The sequence below is a fragment of the Gymnogyps californianus genome, chromosome 21 (assembly GCF_018139145.2).
Source record: "Gymnogyps californianus isolate 813 chromosome 21, ASM1813914v2, whole genome shotgun sequence".
Taxonomy (NCBI): domain Eukaryota; kingdom Metazoa; phylum Chordata; class Aves; order Accipitriformes; family Cathartidae; genus Gymnogyps; species Gymnogyps californianus.
The window spans coordinates 7,136,255-7,154,777 of NC_059491.1; the positions used below are offsets into that span (position 1 = coordinate 7,136,255).

Genomic DNA, 18,523 nt, shown 5'->3' on the forward strand with positions numbered 1-18,523 from the left:
GCCTTCTCCGTACGCCGGCACGGCCGCGTCGCAAACGCTACCGCTCACAGGAGGAGGCTAAAAAAACCCCACTCGAGCAGGTTTTCCTCGCTCCGCCCGTTTCAGAGGAGCCTTCGGGTGACGCCAAACCGGCATTCACGAGACGCCACGGACGCGTGACAACGACGACGCAGAAGATCGTTTCCTTTTTCAATGCGTTTTATTGAAAACGAGAAACGTCGATCGCGGAAACGGTCCCGTTCCGCTGAAGCGCCAGGCCTGGATTCCATCGACCGGCGATCCAGGCAGCAAAGGACGCAGACATCACCATCGCCGAAGAAAAACGCACGGAGGCCGAGCGTGGCCACGTCGCGGCGAGCTAGAGGCGCTCTCCTTCGCGAGCGCGGAGGCTGCGGGCCGGCACGTGCCCCGGCGGGGGGCTTCTCTCACCCGTCCCTGCTCCGTCCCTAACGTTTCCCATCAGCGCGGCGCCAGCCTCCGTCTTCTCTCTGTCTCACGGCAAGGACGGCGTTCGCAGATTACGTCGCTCGAGACGAACGTCTCGACAGACGGACAAAGGCCGCCGGGAGCCTCGACGCCGAGGGACGGCGGGCGCCGATTTCGTCCGGCCGCGGGGAAGGAACTCTCGCGCTCGGCGGGGACCTCGGAGCCCGCGCGTCATTTGCACGCGAAGAAGAATTTTTTACGGAGAAAGTTGAAACAGCCCGGGATCTGCTTGTACCTCCCCCTGGCAGAGACGGCGTTTGCCACCTGAGAACAGAAGGAGAGCGGTCGAGGAGCTTTTCCGACTGGCGCGTCGGGGCGCGACCTCTCGCGGGAAGCGCGGCGACGAGGACGGGGAACGGCGCCTCGGGACGGGAGCGCCGGCAGGTCTCCTAAAAGGAGACGTTTTTGCCGGCAAAAAGGCAGGGGACTCGAGGACAGGCGGCCTTTCCCGAAACGCCGGCCGTACCGAAACGCCGCCGCCGTCTCCGGCGGGCGCTTCTCGGCGCGAGCCGCGACCGCCTCTTGCCCTTCGGGCGCTGACTTAACGGCGAGTTCCCTTTCCGCCCCGGTTCTACCAGACGCGCCCGTCGTTTCCCCGAGGTCGCTTCCCTCGCGCCGAACGCCAACCGGCGGCGAGAGGGTCTCGCGCTACTCCCTGGAAAGCCATCAAGAGCCGCGAGCGAGCACGCGCGCGCCCACGGAGATCTCCGGGCACGAGAGACCCGGCGGGTCCTCCCCGAGGGCGCGATCCGCCCGGACGCGTGGCGGCACGCTTAGGACGGTGCCCCGAGTCCCGTCAGCTTGGACGTCTGAGGACGGGACGAGCTCCGCAATTTTCTAGCCGTTTCCGTGGAAAAGACTAAAGCCTGCAGCCTCGGGATTACTTCTCGCTAGAGAAACCTCGAGGTGCTTTCTGGCAGATTGAGGCCGGGCGCTTTCGTCACCGTGAGACCTCCCCTCAGCCCGCGCAGAAACCGGACGGTCGATCTCGTCGCTCTGTTTTTTTAAGCGGAGGCCTCCACGCCCCGACCGACCGCAGCTCTGACCGTTCCCTTCGTCGCGACCGCAAAACGCAGGAGAAGACGACGTTTACCCGCAGTAACATGCTCAGCAGGTCTTCCGAACGGGCGTAGCGCTCCAGCACGCCGTCCAGCGTTTCCACGTACCACGAGCCGCTCGACGCCTCCCGCCAGGAGACAAAACCTTCGGAGAAAGGAGGAGAACGTTACCGCTCGAGCCAGTCTTCCGCGCTCGTCTCACCGAGTTACCACCGCTCCCCGGGCGCCGTCTCCCAACGGAGCCGGTCGCCCCTCGCCGCCGCCGCCGCCGCCTTTGGCCACGAAGCTCCGACTTTTCTGTGAATTGCCCTGTACCGGACGACGGATTTGCGCGGGCCCTCTCACCTGGAAAAGTTGAGTAGGAGACCAAGATGTCGCCGGGCGTGGGCAAGCTGGCTACGGCGTCCGGCTCGTCCACGTTACCCGACGGAGCCTGAAAAGGAGTCGCGTCCGACTCCAAAGGACCTCCGGGGGCTTCGTCTCCGGGTGAGTCGCGATCCACTAGAAAGCCTCGATCTCTTTGTTCTGCAAAGAGCGGCAACGAGACGATCCCTGACGTTCATCTTACCCAAGCGCTCAACGATCGTACGTCCTCCGTTAAGAAAAGTTGGGGTGGGGTGGGGGGGGAGGCGGAAAAACAACCCAACCGAAAAAAGACCCCAAAAAGAATAAAGGCCCTCCAACGAAAGAAAGCTTTTTGGCCCTTCGGCCGCGCCGGTCGGGCCGGAGCCGCCGGCGCCTGACGTGAAAGCCCTCGGTCCGCGCTGCCCCGCCAAGCTCACGGCCGAAGACCCGGAGCGGGCGCTCGGCGCGCGCCGCCCGGCCGCGCGCCGCGGTTACTCCCCTCCTTTCCTCCCGCGTCCCTGCCGCGCGGAAAAAACCGCTCCGGCGCGCGCAAACCGGCAGCGCCCTCCCGCGAGACGCTCGCCCCCAAGTACCTCAGACTCAGCCCGCGCCAGCGGCAAGAACGCGTGGCCGAGAGCGAGAGAAGACAGCCGGCGAAAAGAAGCGGCGACCGAAAGAGGCGCGAGAAGCCGAAGCCCAACCGCGTCGCCGAAGCTGGCTTACGCCCAACAGCCGATTCCCTTCGGGAGCTAAAACCAAGACTCACCTCCGCCGCAGGCCTGGATGAAGAAGAGTTTGGGTTTTCCTCTCAAGCTCGGGCAATTGGACCCGTCGAAATAGTTCACAATCTTTTCTATTGGAATGGGTTTTCCGTCCGTTCCGTAAACGCCTCCGGGAAACTGAATATGGCTCGTCTGCGGGAGGACAAGGCGGGAGCTAGTCACGCGGAAGGGGAGGCCGGTTCCGAGGGAGCCCGTTTCCGATCGGGCGCTCCGCAGCCTAAAGGCGCCGGAACAAAGCTCCCTTCCGCGCGTCTGCGCAAACGCGGCGCGCCGCGTCAGGGCGAGGGGACGCCCGGGAGTCATCGGAAAGGCGCGAAAACCCAGCGATCCCGCTCCTCCTCTTATCCAACCCCGACCCCGTCTCCTCCAGCGACCGGGCTCTTCATCCTCTGGGACAAGGAGCGCCTAACGCCCGCCATTTCCCTAACGACGGCTCTCCTCTCCTCATCCCTCGAGGCGCCTGACGTGCGCCAAACAGGCTTTACTACCAGTAGCATCTTCCCCCCTCCACCGGAGAAGCTCCCGTTCGCTTTCACCCAGGTAGGAGAGCGCGGCGGCACGGCCGCCGGATCGGTCGCGACAGACCGCTTCCCTCCCACCCCGGCGTGAGACCGCGGCGCGGGGAACCGACCCCTCCCCACGCGGGCGGCCCGCCTCGCGAGCCGAGGGAGCGATGCGACGCGCTCACCTGGCAACCGTGGGAAAGGATGACCACGACGCAGCAGTCCGAGGCGCCGTGGTCCCGCCGCGCCAGCTTCTGCAGCTCCCGAACCATTGCCTACGTGGAAAACGCCACGGTAAGAGCTTTTTCCGAACCGTACCTCAGCCGCAGATGACTGCCGGGCCCCGCTCTTAGCCGTCTCCCGCCGCCGCGCCGCTCGGAAGGATTAGGGGCCGCGGGCGAGCGGCGGACCTCGCTTTACTTTCAGCGGTCCCTCTGTACGATCGAGCTCCCCGCGCCACTTCGAGTAACAGCCGAGGACCCTTAGGCGCACGCAAATCGTGCCCCCGGCCGCACGCGACGCAAGGGGCTGTCACAGAGCGATCGCAGAAACACAGCCTCGCCGACTTCCCTACAAATCCCAGCCGGGCATCAAAGCTCAGGCGCAGCAAGGGTGCAAACGCGCAAGGTCCTTTCTCCGCCTTCTGCCGTCGCGGCACGACAGTAACGTGAGAGGACGCGAGCGGTCGAGTCTGTCTTTGCGCGGGCCGGGGCGTTCGGCGTGCTGCCGACGCGGGGGGTACGTCCCGTAACGCCCTCCCGTCGCTTCCGGGGGCTCGCCTCTCGTCCCTCGCGTTACCTGGACGCGGCCGGCCTCACCTGAGCCGTCAGATCCCGCCGAGCGAGGACGTCGAAGCGCAAGGCCTCGAAGCGCTTCTCCAGCTTCTCGCAGTCCACGTCGGAGCCGTCTCGCGTCGACAGACCCGAGTCTCTGCTGAAGTTGACATTGTTGAGGATCAGGCAGCGTCCGCACGGGTCCGCTTTCAGCTCGTAAACCTGGCGGGCACACATTGTGATTAAACATCCTCTCACTTGGAGCGCTCGCTGGTGGGACGCAACACGACGCCCGTGAGGAACAGGAGTCCTCCAAGTAGCTCGCATCACAGCTTTTTCGTTTCTCCAGGCCCGGGGAGGGATAAGAGCATCCCTTCTCCGCACGCACGCGGTTATCGGCAGCCGGGGAACGCGAAACAGCCTGCCGAATCGGGGACCGCCTCCGCGGACAGCCGGCTGCTTCTTTACCTGCGGCGTCTCCGACGGCGAGCTGCAGTTTCCGGGATTCGTTTGAGGCGGCGGCATCAAACCTCACCGCGAGAGCCCACGCGAGGGGCCGAGAGAACGGGCAGATAAATCTCCCGGAGACTCAGCTTTACCGTCGACGACGGCACCGCAGGAATTTTACGAGGGCTGCCCAAACGCCCGCACCGATACGGCCGCGAGCCTCGCGCGCAGCCCAACTATGCACTCCGCATCAGATACCCGCAGGCCGCGGGCTATCAGAAGGCAACTCCAGACGTATTCACAACGCTCGCTTCCCTGCGCGTTCCCCGACGCGCCAAAGCGTGCCGCACGCGTTCGTCGTCGCTTCCCTGGCGTCCGTCTCTCAACGCTACGATGACGGAGTCTAAAGGCCGCTTCGCAGACGACGCGCGACTCGGTGCCTTCCGAAATTACCTGCTGCCTCGCTGCGAACCGTTTCAGCGCGAGCTTTGGCTCTACCTTACGTTATCTGCGTTACAGCCACGGTAATCTTAAGGAGGCGCTGGTTAACGATTGACCCGCTCAGAGCCGACCGGCCCCGTTACGGCGGCGTCAGCCTCGGAGCGATCGCTCCGGTCACGCACAGCGAGAACCGGCGGTCCCGGGGCTATTTTCCGGTAGCCGCCCACGAGGCACGGAGCTTTTGCTTCACAGGGAACGCTTTGGGCCGAACCGAATACTAACCAGATCGCGGTTCCTCTTGTCGATGGCCGAACCTACGACACACAAAGGAGACGCGATATTCAGCTCTCCGCGCTCCACGACGAGACGTTATACGCCTTCCTCCCGGGACTCGCGTCAACCCTTCCCTCTCACCCGCGACGCGTCGGCGACACGTACGAATCCCCCCTTCCCAGCCCGCCGCACGCTGGAAACGAGCGTTTGGCCCGCCATCTCTCTGGAAGAGCCCGGGACGTGGCTTACCCGGGGCTGGCGCGGGAGGCGTTCGAGGTCTTTCGCTCTCGGCCTGGACGGGGACGGACAAACGTTCAGGGAAGGTCGCACCTGTAACGGCACAGGACAGCCGGGTCTCGCCTTCTCCCGCTCCCGTATCCCAGGCTACGAGGAACCGACCCGGGGTGCCCAAGAAGGACCGAGCCGACCGCCGCCTGTCGCGGCAACCCTGCTGCGAGGCCGCGATACCACATCGCGTCCCTTTTCCCCTTTTCAGGGTTCGACGGACTAAAGTTTCTTCTTACAACCGCCCAAGCCGGATCCGCACGCGGATTCGGCAGAGCGCAAGACGGCGAGGACGCGGCAAAATCCGTTTTCACCCAGGCGCCGCGGAGGCTGCGTGCTCAAACGCCGGAGAAGGAAGGTCCTAACGCCACGAGCGCACGGCCCGAGCTTAAAAGCTTCCGCTACCAAGAAAGCGCGACGTCCTCCCAACAGCTCTGCGCAGCCACCTCTACACGCCACGCTCCAGGACAAGAAAAAGCAGGACTTCACGGACTGTTACCCGCGGCGAGAGGGATCCCAGCTGCCGCCACCCCAGCCCCCCGCCGCTGTTCGCCCAGAAAACAACTGCACCCTCGATACTTACTTTTATTTCGCTTCTCCCCACCCAAGTCCAGCTCGACGGGCCTCAGCTGCGGCGGCGCCGGCGGGCGGGCACGTTCCTCGAGCAGCATGTCCGCGAGGTCGCCCTGCCCGGTGTCCCGCAGGATCGAGAGGAATACGGGAAAAGCCTGTTTCCCTCGAGTCTCCAGGTCGATGACCAGCTGCCGGGCTTGCTCTCCTCGGCTGCCGGCGCTCTGCAGAGGAGGAAAGCCCAGGAGAACGCGCGTTCGCCCCGAGCCGAGGCGCGCCGCCCGGTCAGCCCTTCCGACCGGCACCCGGAGAGGGGAAACGTCGGGCTCCACGCCGAGCGCATCTACGTGGGCCGAACGAGACCGAGACCCAGCGGACACAGGCACAGAGGACCCCGACCGCCCTCCAACCACGAAGCCCTGCTACCTCCACGGGGACAGGCAGCTGCAGCCCACCGTAAGGCGCGGGGGCAGAGGGAGGAGGGAGCCCCCCCCAGCCTGTCCCCAGGGGACGAACAGGCACCCCCCAGCCTGTCCCCAGGGCGCGGGACGAGGCAAGACGCCCCCGAGCCCGTCACCAGTAACACCGAGAGGAAAGGGGGGCCCCTTAAGCCTGTCACCGGGTTGGGATGGAGACCCAGGGAGAAAGCCCTGTGCCCGGCGCTGGCTGGGGCAGGGGACGAGAAGGGACAAGATTGGCGGGGGGGCTCTTAACACCTCTTACCCGCAGGGCCCGGGGAGGGGAGGGACAAGGGCCACCCCCTAGGCCTGTCACCGGGGTGACGGGACACGGGGGCCTCCCTCAGGCCCGTCGCCGGGACCAACAGGACACGGGGGCCGCCCCCAGGGGTGAGGGGACACAGGGGTCACCCCCCGACGCCTGTCACCAGGGCTAAGGGGACACGGGGGCCTCCCTCAGGCCTGTCACTGGGGTGAGGGGACAGGGGGGCCTCCCTCAGGCCCATCACCAGGGCTGAGAGGAAACAGGGTCCTCCCTCGGGCCTGTCACCAGGACCGACATGACACGGGGGTGGCCCCCAGGGCCGAGCCGACACAGGGGCCACCCCCCCAGGCTTGTCACTGGGGCGAGGGGACACAGGGGCCTCCACCCCAGGCCTGTCACCCTGGCTAAGGGGACACAGGGGCCTCCCTCGGGCCCGTCACTGGGGTGGGGGGACACGGGGGCCTTGCTCGGGCCCGTCACCAGGACCGACAGGACATGGGGGCGGCCCCCAGGGCTGAGCAGACACAGGGGGCACCCCCTGGGCCTGTCACCAGGGCTAAGGGGACACGGGGACCTCCCTCAGGCCTGTCATCGGGGTGAGGGGACATGGGGGCCTCCATCGAGCCTGAGCAGACACAGCCACCCCCCCCTGCCCCAGGCCTGTCACCAGGGCTAGGAGACATGGGGGCCTCCCTTGAGGCTGTCACTGGGATGAGGGGACACGGGGGCCTCTGCCCCAGGCCTGTCACCAGGGCTGAGGGGACACGGGGCCCTCCCTCGGGCCTGTCACTGGGGTGAGGGGACACGGGGGCCTCCCTTGGGCCTGAGTGGACACGGTGCCACCCCCCAGGCCTGTCACCGGGGTGAGGGGACACGGTGTCACCCCCCCAGGCCTGTCACCGGGGCTAAGGGGACACGGGGACCTCCCTCGGGCCTGTCACCGGGACTGAGGGGAAGCAGGGGCCTCGCTCGGGCCTGAGCAGACACGAGGGCCAACCCCCAGGCCTGTCACTAGGGTCAGGGGACATAGGGCACCCCTTCGGGCCTGTCACCGGGGTGAGGGGAAACTGGGCCCTCCCTCGGGCCCATCACCGGGCCCGACAAGACACGGGGGCCACCCCGGGGGCTGAGAGGACACAGGGGGCTACCCTCCAGGCCTGTCACCGGGGCTGAAGGGACACGGGGGCCCTCCCTGGGTCCCGTCCCCGGGCCCGAGGGGGACACGGGGGCCCTCCCTGGGGCTCGTCACCGGGCCCGAGGAGACACGAGGGCCCTCCCTGGGGCCCGTCACCGGGGCTGAGGGGACACGGGGCCCTCCCTGGGGCCCGTCACCGGGCCCGAGGGGACACGGGGGCCGTCCCCGGGCCCGAGGGGGACACGGGGCCCAGCCCGGCCCACCTGCAGCTCCTCGACCATGGGCCGGGTGAAGAGGCCGCGCTCCTCCAGCGGGTCCCAGAGCGGCGCCACCCGCAGCGCCGCCACCAGCCGCGCCCGCCCGCGCCGCAGGGCCCGCCGCTGCGCCTCCTCCATGGCGCCCGGCGCCGCTCTGGCCGCTCGCCTCGGTGACCGGAAGCGGCGCCGTCTCTATGGTGACGGCGGGGCGGGCGCGCCGGAAACGGCGGCGCAGGGTAGGAGAGGGCGGCCCGTCCGCGGCCCTCGCCGGTCGCCGGTCCCCTCAGCGCCCGGTGTCCGTCCCCTCCGCCCGCCGGGGCCATGGAGCTGGGGCGGGCGGGCCTGGCTTGGGCCGCGGCCCTGCTGCTGGCGGCGCTGGGAGCCGCGGCGGCGGGCGATTTCGACCCGTACCGCGTCCTGGGGGTCGGCCGGAGCTCCAGCCAGGCCGACATCAAGAAGGCCTACAAGCGGCTCGCCCGGGAATGGTACGTGCCTCCCCTCCGCCCGGGCCTTCCCCCGGGCTCTGATCCCCCCCCCCCCCCCCCGCCCCGGCACCGGGGCGGGACGGGGACACGGACGCGGGGGGGGGGGGCGGCACACGCACACGCACGCACACGCAGACACGGTGTCGTTTCGCGTCCTCTCGGTTGACAGAGCTAGGCCGCTGCGCTTCGAGCCGCGGGTAAAGCTGCCGGGTGGTGGCATCAGCCGCGTTACCTGGCTGCCCGCGCCGGACAAGGCTCGGCAGGCGGTCGGAGACGAGCGCCGGGTCTTCCTCGCAGGCCGAGAGTCGTGCCGAAACTCAGTGGCCACCTTCACGCTAGCGCTCCGTACTGTAAAACCCTCCCGGAGCCCGGCTACGGGGGGAAAAGTTCTCCCCGACTCAACCGGGAACCTTTAATACGCCAGGGTCTAGGTCTCGGTTTGGTACGTCGACGTCCACGGGCAACTCAACCCCCCGCGCCGTGGAAGGGAAAGGCGTTGGATGCGCAAACGTCGCGCTCCTCGCTTCGGTGACGCGCACCGAGGAGCAGGCTCGAGGCGCTGCCTCGGAAAATAGCCTCACCCGGAGCTTTTAGAGCCTGCGTAGTTTCGCCCGAGACGGCCCCGAGGGCTGCGGCAGGAGGTATTTTACAGGCAGAACTCAGTAGCTGCGCAGGGCAGGAGCTGAGGGATGCCTCGCTGTAGCGGGTAGGAGAGAGAGACGCTCCCTCGTCCTGGGCTCGGGCCGCTCACGACGGATGGGACGGAGGGACGGGGCTGCAGGCGCACGGCCCCCGTCCCCCTGCTGCGTTTTGGGGTGGGGGGAGCGCGGGCCGGGCATAAAATCTGATCTCGGCCGCACGCCCGAACTGTCCGCGTCCCGCTCGCCTCTGAGTGGAGGCCGACAGCTCGCTGTGCCCCCCCCTCCCCTCCCCGGGAAGCGCTGACCCCTTTTTCCTCCGGTTCTGCCTCGTAGGCACCCTGACAAAAACAAGGACCCGGGAGCAGAAGACAAATTCATCCAGATTAGCAAGGCCTACGAGGTAACGCGCTCTTCTTGCTAAACTCCGGCTGTCGTTAAAAGTGACGCGACCTTATTTTTCCCGTGCGGGGCTCCGTGCTTTTTCTGCGTGCGTACATCCGCGCGGGAAAGGTGCTCGACCCCGCAGAGGCGGACGCCGCCGACCGGAGAAGTTTCCTCCGCTTTCTCGACAAGAGAGCCGCCGCATGGCACCAGCGTGGCCTCTGCGGCGACTATTTTGCTACGGGTCCGCCCCGTTGTCGCTAAAAAGCCTCAAACGAGGGAGGAGCGGGTATCCGCCGAGCCCCGCGCAGCTGGGTGGCCGTCTTGTCTGCGTCAGGCGTACATATAAGCCTTTTGGGGGTGACGTTAGCAACGTTAATCCCCGCAGGGCTTTTAGTCGCCTCCGGTTATTCTTTGCGGAAGCAGTTGCTTGCGCGTCGCTCCTGCGCGGCTCTCGAAGTCGGCTGCCCCAGTTTGCGGCGGCTGACCCGACGCCTCCCCGGCAAGCGAGCTGAGCCCGCGGAAATAAAAGCAAATCATCGGCTCCCAGCCAAAAAATGCCGTTTCTCTGCGGGGCTTCCGGCCGCTCGGTAAAACTTCTGGCACGTGCCGAGAAAACCCTCCGCGTTCGAGCGGACGCCGGCGAAAGCCGCTCCGAAGAGCGCGTCAACGCTCGGACGGCGTGACGTTCGGGCTCGCGGGGCAATCGGTGTCGGAACGGATCCGGCAGTCTTGGTTTACGGGCTCCTTTTTTTGGGCTGTGGCTTTTTTTACCCTTATTCACCACGGCGAGCCGGGAGGCGATGCGATAGTTCCCTCTTCCAGAACGTTCATCCCTCGGGCCGCGCGTTCCCTCGTAGCCCGGCCTGACGCAGCTGCGGTTATTTCCTGTGGGCTTATCGTCAGGGCAGTTCCCCCTCGCGGTTTCAGGCGACCGCTCTTCTATCATCTGCTTCCCAGATTCTCTCCAACGAGGAAAAGAGGGCGAACTTCGATCGCTACGGAGATGCCGGGGAAAGCCAGGGCTACTCTCAGCACCAGCATCGCCAGTTCCACCACTTCCACGACGGCTTCTATTTTGACGAGTCCTTCTTCCACTTCCCCTTTAATTCGGAGAGGCGCGACACCTCCGACGAGAAGTATTTGCTCCACTTTTCCCACTACGTCAACGAAATCGTGCCGGATAGTTTCAAGAAACCTTACCTCATTAAAATCACCTCGGACTGGTGCTTCAGCTGCATCCACATCGAGCCCGTGTGGAAGGAAGTCGCTCGGGAACTGGAGGCGCTGGGTAAGGACGAGGCCGCTTAGGCCGGGCGCGCGTCCCTCGCCCGGCGAGGCTGCGGCGATTGCCTTCCGCTTCGGCGGACCGACTTTCCTCCGGAGATTTCCTCAGGGATTTCTCCTAACGCTTCCTCGTACGTTGCTGACACCGTAATCGATGAGGCCGTAGGTTAGAAGGGAGGCAAAACCTAGTCCCGTAGATCAAAGGGGCGAGACGCCTTTTCTCCCGTCCCCCCGGCCAGCGGCTTAGTCCGACGCCGACGATAATAAACGACGGCGTGGCCGAGGGCCGATCGCGCCACCGCGAATTCAGGCCACCGGCACAAACGCCGCGTCGCTCTTCGTCCCGCGCTTGGATGGCTTTGATCAGCAAAGAGCCCCGCAGAACGCGTCCTCGACTTTAGGGCCGCTACCACACCGTGCGGTTTTGAGCCTCACCGAACGCGCGTGGATGCCAAGGAGGTTATTTTGTACTCGCCCCTCCGCCCCCCGCTTCCTCGTTTGCCCCGCAGACGTCGTCCGCGCGCGCGCTTCCGTAAAAACACGGAGGCTCGACAGACGGCAGGGGACGCGGGCGTCGTAGCCCCGCTTACTCAGGTTTGCCTCCTCGAGGTTTTAATGCAGGACGTGAAATACCAGGGGACGGAACAAAAGAGGCCAGCGCGTTCTCTCTCCCCCTAGGGAAAGCTACGGGGTTTAAATATCGTTTTCCAGGATTGCAAAGAGGAGGACGGTACGGAGTTAGGAGGGACGGTCCCGTGACTGACTCCCGAGCGGGGCGCTGGGCAAGGGAACGGGTCTCCACCCTCAGGTTTCTACGACGCGTTTTGGGTCGTCGACGATCTTTTCGCTCTGCTTTTTCAGGAGTGGGAATCGGAGTCGTTCACGCCGGGTACGAAAGGCGCCTCGCCCATCACCTAGGCGCGCACAGCACACCGTCCCTCCTCGGGCTCATTAACGGGAAAATAACCTTCTTCCACAACGCCGTCGTTCGAGAAAACCTGCGGCAATTCGTGGAGAACCTCCTGCCGGGGAATCTCGTAGAAAAGGTACGCTCCAGCGAGAGTGTCGCGTGCCGCTGCTCGGGTCCGCCCGCAGGTTCGGCTCTCCTTAGCTCTTTCGGCGGCTCATCTGTTTCGTTCGGCCCCCGAGCCGCTCTGCGTCGCGAACGCGGGAAGATCCGACCGAGGCTGGGGAAGCGAGGCCTTTTGAGAGCTGTAATCGCAGCTACGGAGCCCCCTCGGAAGCGATCGCGCGACGCGGCTCCGTAACGCTCCTCCTTGCGAAAGGGCCGATCCCGCTACTACGCGGTTACGCCGGCGACTTTGCGCGCCTGCTGCTCTCCCGCTCCTAACGGCCCGCGGCCGCCAGAGCTGTGCGCGAGCTGCCCCTAGGTTAGGAAGCTGCGATCGTGCTCTGCCTGCCGGCTGGATTCCGCTGCCCTTCTCCTTTTTCGGCGTTTCGTCTAGCAAATTAAGGCCCGCTCGCTAACTCGTAGGCTTTCTCTGCTAAAACTCGCCCGCAGAGAGAGACCTGTTGTTTGTTTCGTCCAGTTTTGCCTGAGACCTCTGAAACCGGAGCCGGCAGCGCGAGCCCTCTCTCAAAGTTATCGGTAAAACCTCCTACTAGATAGAGAATTCCTGCATTTCGGCCTCGCTCGGTTATTTTCGGCCGAGTCCTAAAGCGCCCACCCCCGCTTTCGGCGCGATGCGGCCGGGTCGGCCCCCGTAGCGCTCTCGCCTGCCTGTCCGCCGCCTGGAGCCTCGTTCACCTCACCTCCTTTTCCCTGGGGGTCTTCAGCCAGGGCCGCCCTTCCCAACGGACTCTCGGCCTGCTGTCCTCCGGGCATTTGAGTTCTCGCCCCAAAAGCGGGGTCTGCCGTCCCCTTCCGCAGCTGTAAGCGGCCGTTTCGCCTCCTGCGGCCGGGCGCTCCTCAAAACCAGAGCTAGCGGTCCGCTCCCCTCCCGGTGGGCCCCGAAAGGAGCCGTGATCTCCCTTTTGTCTCCTTCCCCTAGGTCAAACAGGTACCGGGCCTGAAACGGAGCGGGTTTGACGGAGCTCACGGGTGCCTGTTAACCCGTGGCCTCCCACTATATATAAAGCAGCTGGCCCCAACGAACAGTTAGGAGAACGAAAGCGGCGTCAGCATTGACTTGACACGGCGTCGACAGAGGGTGCAATAACTAAGAGGGTTGGGGCGGGTCGAGACGGATGGTTTTGATTAATTTCCTGTCTCAAAAAAGCACAGATCGGGCATACCTGTTGGAAAGAGAAACCCACGGTCTGCTTGCTGGAACACCTGGGCAGCTTTTCCAGACGCGGTTCTCGCTCGGGCACCTGATCGTACGGCACTGCGCGTGTCGAACGGCTCAGAGGTTCGCCTAATGCGCTGATTCTGTTTAAAGATTACAGATAAAAACTACGTCCGCTTTCTCTCCAACTGGAAGAAAGAAAACAAGCCCCACGTCCTTCTATTCGATCATATGCCAGTTGTGCCGTTATTATACAAGGTAACGTGCTTTCTGTCGCCGCGTTGTTGACTTGCTCGTAAAGCCAGCTGCTCCAAAAGACGATGCGCTCTTGCTGCGAGCAGAGGCGGACCGATGCCTCTAAATACCGCCGACCGGTTCTAGGGGAGAGCAAGCTGATTTGTGTCGGTCGAAAGCGGCACGGCCGGATGACCGACTTCGTTAGGAGTTCGTTTCTGCGTCCTGCCGCGGACGGACCCTTAGCGGACGCGAAGGCGCGGGCGGGTTTCGGAGGTAGCGGCAGCGCAGGCACGTGCCGACCTGTATTGGTAACGAGAGATTTTTGCGGCACGTCTCATTTTGGGGTACTGGAAAGCCCGTTTCCTACGAACCCCCTGCTACCGTGCAAAATGTCAGGTCGGAAAATAAAGCTGTGGATCCGCCGAGGCTCCCTGTACAGCGACTGAGAGAACGCAAACTGCCGTTCAGCGAGGGAGGGGAAGGGCTTTTGCCTCTGGCGGCGCACGCCCCGTGACATTTGAACAGCGGGAGGCGTTCTCGACGCAAAGGCGCCGCAGGCGCTCGGGGGAGAAAATGTCGTTTGCTCTCTAACCTAAACACGCGCCGGCGCTCTCTTCCCGTCCAGCTGACCGCCTTTGCGTACCGCGACTACTTGTCCTTTGGTTACGTGTACGTCGGACTCCGAGGCACCGAAGAGTTGTCCAGTCAGTACAACATCAACGTCTACACTCCCACCGTGATGATCTTCAAGGAGCACATCGACAGGCCCGCCGACGTCGTGCAGGTATTGCTCAGAGCCCTCTCCGAGCGCTGACGCGAAACGGACGCCGAGGTTTTCTGACCGAGCTTGCGGCGAGAGGTCGGTCGGTGGCGCATTTCAGAGTAAGGGGCGCCCGTTCTCAGCGCCGACTCGGGCTTCAGCAGAGGCAGAGCGCGACCGTCGGGAGGGAGGAAGCTCAGCCAGCTTCGGCTGCGCTGTCTGACCTTTCGAGGAGGGCGGCTGCGGGTAGCTTCTCAGTCTCGGGGCCTCAAAATGTCTCGGGTGATTTCGGCGAGGACCGCGACGGCTGGCGGCCTTCCCCGGGCTTCAGACGAGAACGCCGCGACAGCTTTGCCCTCCTCGTCCTGCTCGGTTCTGACCTCTGCTTTCTTTGTCCTCGCCAGGCACGAGATATGAAGAAGCAGCTCATCGACGACTTCCTTTCCCAGAATAAGTTCCTCATGGCGGCCAGACTCACCAACCAGCGGCTGTTCCAGGAGCTGTGTCCCGTCAAGAAGTCTCACCGCCAGCGAAAGTAAGGCTCCGCAGGCGACGCGCGTGTCCGTCGTCGTCCCCCCCGCCCTTTGTCCCCCGAGGCTCTGGGGCCGCTCCTAAAGCCGCCTTGCCTTTTGCTTGATTCCGAGGGAGAAGGGAAACGACCGCGCCGGGTATCTGCCTCGTTTGATAGTTTTCCTGCCTTTACGAGGCATATCCTGGGCCGGAGCGCGGATGGAAGGGAGGAGGAATGGGGCGACGGGCTGGAGAGCCGAGTACGCGGAAGGCAGGAGCGGGCTGCCTGGAAGCAACAAATGGTGTTTCTGGCTCTTCAGGATCGTTCTAGCTAGCGGAAAGGGGACGGTCGTTTCCTCTCGCGTCCAGAAAGGCTCTTAATCCTCCGTCTCGTCGTGTCGCCTAGGCACTGCGTGGTCTTGCTTACCGGAGAAGGCGAGAAGTTTGCTGAGGCTTACGAGGCATTTCTGACGTTTGCCGTGGCCAACACAAAAGACACGCTGAAGTTCGTGCACGTCTACAACGACCGGCAGCCGGAGTTTGCGGACGCCTTGCTGATGGACGAGGAGAAGTATCGGGGAAAATCAGCTGTGAGGCTTTCCTTTTTTTTTCTTTTTTTCTCCCCCCCCCCCCCCCAGCTTCTTCTGTTCATCTGTCATTCTAACTCGCATCGCTTCATGTAGGATGCTATACCTTGATCTGACGCCTAATTCTGGGCAGCGATTTGAGGCGCGCCGTCCGCCCGGTACAGAGTACCTTCCTCTCTGACATCTGCGATGTTATTGGCTCGTCCAGGTGGTCGTTCTGGAGAGACGCAATAACGCGGGGAAGATCGCCTATAAAACCTTGGAGGAAGCCTGGCAAGGCAGCAAAGAGGACAACTTCATCCTCCTGGATCTTCTGGACCAGCTGAGGACGGACCCCAGCCTCCTCTCTTCAGAGACCGTCCTGGTGGACTTGAACGACGAACTCGCTCCCGTAAGCGCGCGGCCCTTCCAGCTGCCTAACAACCACCGCGTTACCTTTTGGGTCGGCCCCGTTACCGTCATTCGCGGGCATTATTTCTATTTTAAAATACCAAGGCAAGACTCTGACAAGCTTTCCTGCTCCTGGAAGGAAGCTCGTGGCACGCTCCGAAGCCGATTCGGCCCAGGGTTCTGTTTGGGGAGGCGGGGGGGAGGCAGTCCTATCAGGGCTCTGCACAGCGCGTTTGTCACTTGCTTTTTGCTTTTTTCGTTTTAAACAGATGTTCCTTATCCGATGGCTCTACTCCCTGCTGGACTATATCTCGGACTGCTGGGACAGCTTGTTTCACAGTAACTGGTAGGGATGGGGCGCTTCGCGAGTCTCGGTAGGGAGCAGGGTTGCCCTTAGCTTGTTCAGATGCGCAGCGGAACCAGGTTCCTATTACCAGGAATCGAGAAGGCATCAACACGCCTAGGCGCCTGCGTTCTCTTGAGACTGAGGCGAAGAGCGGTGACGCCACAGCGACGTTAGCTTCTGCCTCGAGCGCCGGGTACTTCGGCCTCGAGGCCGAGCACGGACGTTACGCTCCCAAAACCACGCGTCCGTTCTTGGTTTTCGCCACTCCCCTGTCGCCGCCTTGTTTTAAAACGGATCCATTTTTATCCTCCTCCTTTTGGGTGGGAGCGGGACAGCGCTCAACATCTCCGTCGTCTTTAAGACCCCAGGAAACGAGCCGAGTCTCTGGGGAAACCGCACGGTATTCCTCGAGGGAGACGGGAACCGAAATCCGAGCGGAAACCGCGCACCTCGCGGACCTGATTGCCGTTTGCAATCTTCCCCTCAGGCGAGAAATGATGCCGCTGCTGTCCTTGCTCTTCTCTGCGCTCTTCATTCTCTTTGGCACCGTTATCGTTCAGGCTTTTAGGTGAGTGCACCCCAAAACGTCCCAGGGGATCTCACGGTCCAGCCAGCAGCGCCTCAATCCAATCTGGTGCCTTAAACGCACACGAGGTCTTCTTCCTTTGCAGCGATTCGAGCGATCCAAGGGACTCTCCTCCCTCTGAGAAAGAAGAAACCGCCGCAAAGACCGAGAAGAACGACGCGAGCTTCAGCAAAGAGAGTAACAGGTTCCCTCGCTAATTCCTCCAGAAACGTTTTCTGCTGAAGCATTGCTTGGGGAGCCTCTGCGCGGAGAGCGCGCGCAGAGAGCGTTAGGCGGAGGGCAGAGAAGCGCCGGCGTCGCGCGGGCACGGCGCGGCCGTTGGCGCGGGCACAGCGAGGTGGGTAGGAGCGGCGTTCGGCCAGGACCCGGGCCGGCGAGGACAGGGGCGCGCAAACTCGGTTATCAGGCGATTCCCGCCGAGTTTGCCCCAGCCAGCGTCCTCGGGGGAAAGGTAAAGGGCTGACTGACGTGTCGAGGAAGAGCCGGGTCTGGCCGTCGGACCGAGTGAACCGGCTTTAGCTACGGGGCACAGGGACGGCTCAGCGTAGGGGGGGCGGGGAACGAGCGCACGGTTTCTCCCTCCTCAGTCGCCCCCGCTCCCTCGTTCCCCTTTCGCTCGGTCACTGTTTCTGTTGCAGCAGGATTCCCAAAAAGGGCTTCGTCGAGGTGACCGAGCTAACGGACATCAACTACAACAGTAACTTGGTACACCTGAGGCCGGGCCACATGAACGTGGTCTTGATCCTGTCCAACTCGACCAAAACCCTCCTCCTCCAGAAGTTCGCCCTGGAAGTCTACACGTTCACAGGGTAGGCTGGGGCCCTCTCCCGCGTTGCCGTTCCCGTTTTAACAACTCGCGTAAACGCCGCTCCGACGACGAGCGAGGCGATCGGGCGTCGGTTCGATCGCCGGCAGGGAACGCTTCTGGCGAGCAAAGGGGCCTCTGCGCTCGTTAGCGGCGACGAGCCGCCGAAAACCGAGCGGCCTTTCCCGGCCGTGCTCGGCGAAGGCGGCCAGACAGGTCTGGCGCCGCTGCCGCTTTGGCCGTACCCCCATTTCGGCGAACGGAGAGCACGACAGCGCTGCACGCTAGGCAACTGTCGCCTGGGCTGAACCGGGTTAAAAAAGGAGCTGCGGCGACACAGCGCTGCGCCTGCCCTCGTCTACGAGCGCTTACCTGTCCGGTAGGAATCCGGTCTGACTCGGGAGACGTGCTAATCCTGCTTCTCCTCTGCTCTTCCCCCAGGAGCAGCTCTCTTCATTTCTCCTTCCTCAGCCTGGACAAGCACCGAGAATGGCTGGAGTACCTGTTAGAGTTCGCGCAGGACGCGGCCCCCATCCCAAACCAGTACGACAAGCATTTCCTCGAGCGCGACTACACGGGCTACGTCCTGGCTCTGAACGGCCACAAGAAATACTTCTGCCTCTTTAAGCCGCACAGATCGGGGGATGAGGGGGGAACCCTGGGATCGTGCGAGGATTACGATTCCTCGCTACACGCGGAAGCCAGAGGGAAATCCTCCTGCAGCCCGGGCTCTAGATCCATTAAAAACAAATTACACAAATTGTCCTTTTGGATGGAACGCCTCCTAGAGGGTTCCTTACAGAGGTTCTATATCCCCTCGTGGCCCGCGCTAGACTGAGGGATTTTAAGGAGATTCTAACGGACAAACTTTTTACGGAGATGACAAGGGACAGCTCTTTCCAGGAATACACAAACAAGCGTGACGAATGGACCTTAGGTTGTAGACGAACCCTCCCAGGGCCGGCGACTAGAAAATCTCTCCCCGCGTCCGGAGCCCAGGAGCGCAGCCAAGCGCACCGAAATTCCCTCCGCCAACTCGTCGCGCGCTTGGACGCCGTCCTACCGAAGCGCCGAGAAGTCCGGTTTTTTCCCTTCTCGCCCCGCCACGTCCGCTTCCCGAGTCGCCCCCGTTCCACCTCTCGCCTTACCTCGGTTGAAGAAAAACCCGTGACTTCTCTGCC

General features: G+C 63.7%; 2 protein-coding genes across 2 annotated transcripts; one reads left to right on the top strand and one right to left on the bottom strand.

Moving 5' to 3' along the window:
- Nucleotides 1-189: 189 nt before the first annotated feature.
- Nucleotides 190-8,216, bottom strand: CASP9 (caspase 9). The gene is made up of 10 exons (XM_050909427.1): nucleotides 8,085-8,216; nucleotides 5,977-6,187; nucleotides 5,358-5,438; nucleotides 5,118-5,149; nucleotides 3,993-4,169; nucleotides 3,360-3,449; nucleotides 2,656-2,803; nucleotides 1,890-2,069; nucleotides 1,580-1,689; nucleotides 190-750 (listed from the first exon to the last, which is right to left on the bottom strand). The coding sequence occupies exons 1-10, from the start codon at nucleotides 8,214-8,216 to the stop codon at nucleotides 658-660; spliced, it is 1,254 nt and encodes a 417-aa protein (XP_050765384.1). The 3' UTR covers nucleotides 190-657.
- Nucleotides 8,217-8,399: 183 nt separating this feature from the next.
- DNAJC16 (DnaJ heat shock protein family (Hsp40) member C16) lies at nucleotides 8,400-18,523 on the top strand. The gene is made up of 14 exons (XM_050909534.1): nucleotides 8,400-8,563; nucleotides 9,538-9,604; nucleotides 10,546-10,876; nucleotides 11,734-11,918; nucleotides 13,275-13,379; nucleotides 13,984-14,142; nucleotides 14,523-14,653; nucleotides 15,035-15,218; nucleotides 15,424-15,606; nucleotides 15,875-15,951; nucleotides 16,439-16,519; nucleotides 16,623-16,721; nucleotides 17,176-17,346; nucleotides 17,784-18,523. The coding sequence occupies exons 1-14, from the start codon at nucleotides 8,400-8,402 to the stop codon at nucleotides 18,178-18,180; spliced, it is 2,334 nt and encodes a 777-aa protein (XP_050765491.1). The 3' UTR covers nucleotides 18,181-18,523.

Coding starts and splice junctions, on each gene's coding strand:
- CASP9 (XM_050909427.1), bottom strand. CDS start 8,216: ATGGAGGAGGCGCAGCGGCGGGCCCTGCGGCGCGGGCGGGCGCGGCTG. Junction 2,804..3,359: donor TCCTTTCCCACGGTTGCCAG/GTGAGCGCGTCG, acceptor GTCCTCCCGCAG/ACGAGCCATATTCAGTTTCC. Junction 2,070..2,655: donor CATCCAGGCCTGCGGCGGAG/GTGAGTCTTGGT, acceptor CGCTCTTTGCAG/AACAAAGAGATCGAGGCTTT.
- DNAJC16 (XM_050909534.1), top strand. CDS start 8,400: ATGGAGCTGGGGCGGGCGGGCCTGGCTTGGGCCGCGGCCCTGCTGCTG. Junction 15,607..15,874: donor TGAACGACGAACTCGCTCCC/GTAAGCGCGCGG, acceptor CGTTTTAAACAG/ATGTTCCTTATCCGATGGCT. Junction 15,952..16,438: donor AGCTTGTTTCACAGTAACTG/GTAGGGATGGGG, acceptor TCTTCCCCTCAG/GCGAGAAATGATGCCGCTGC.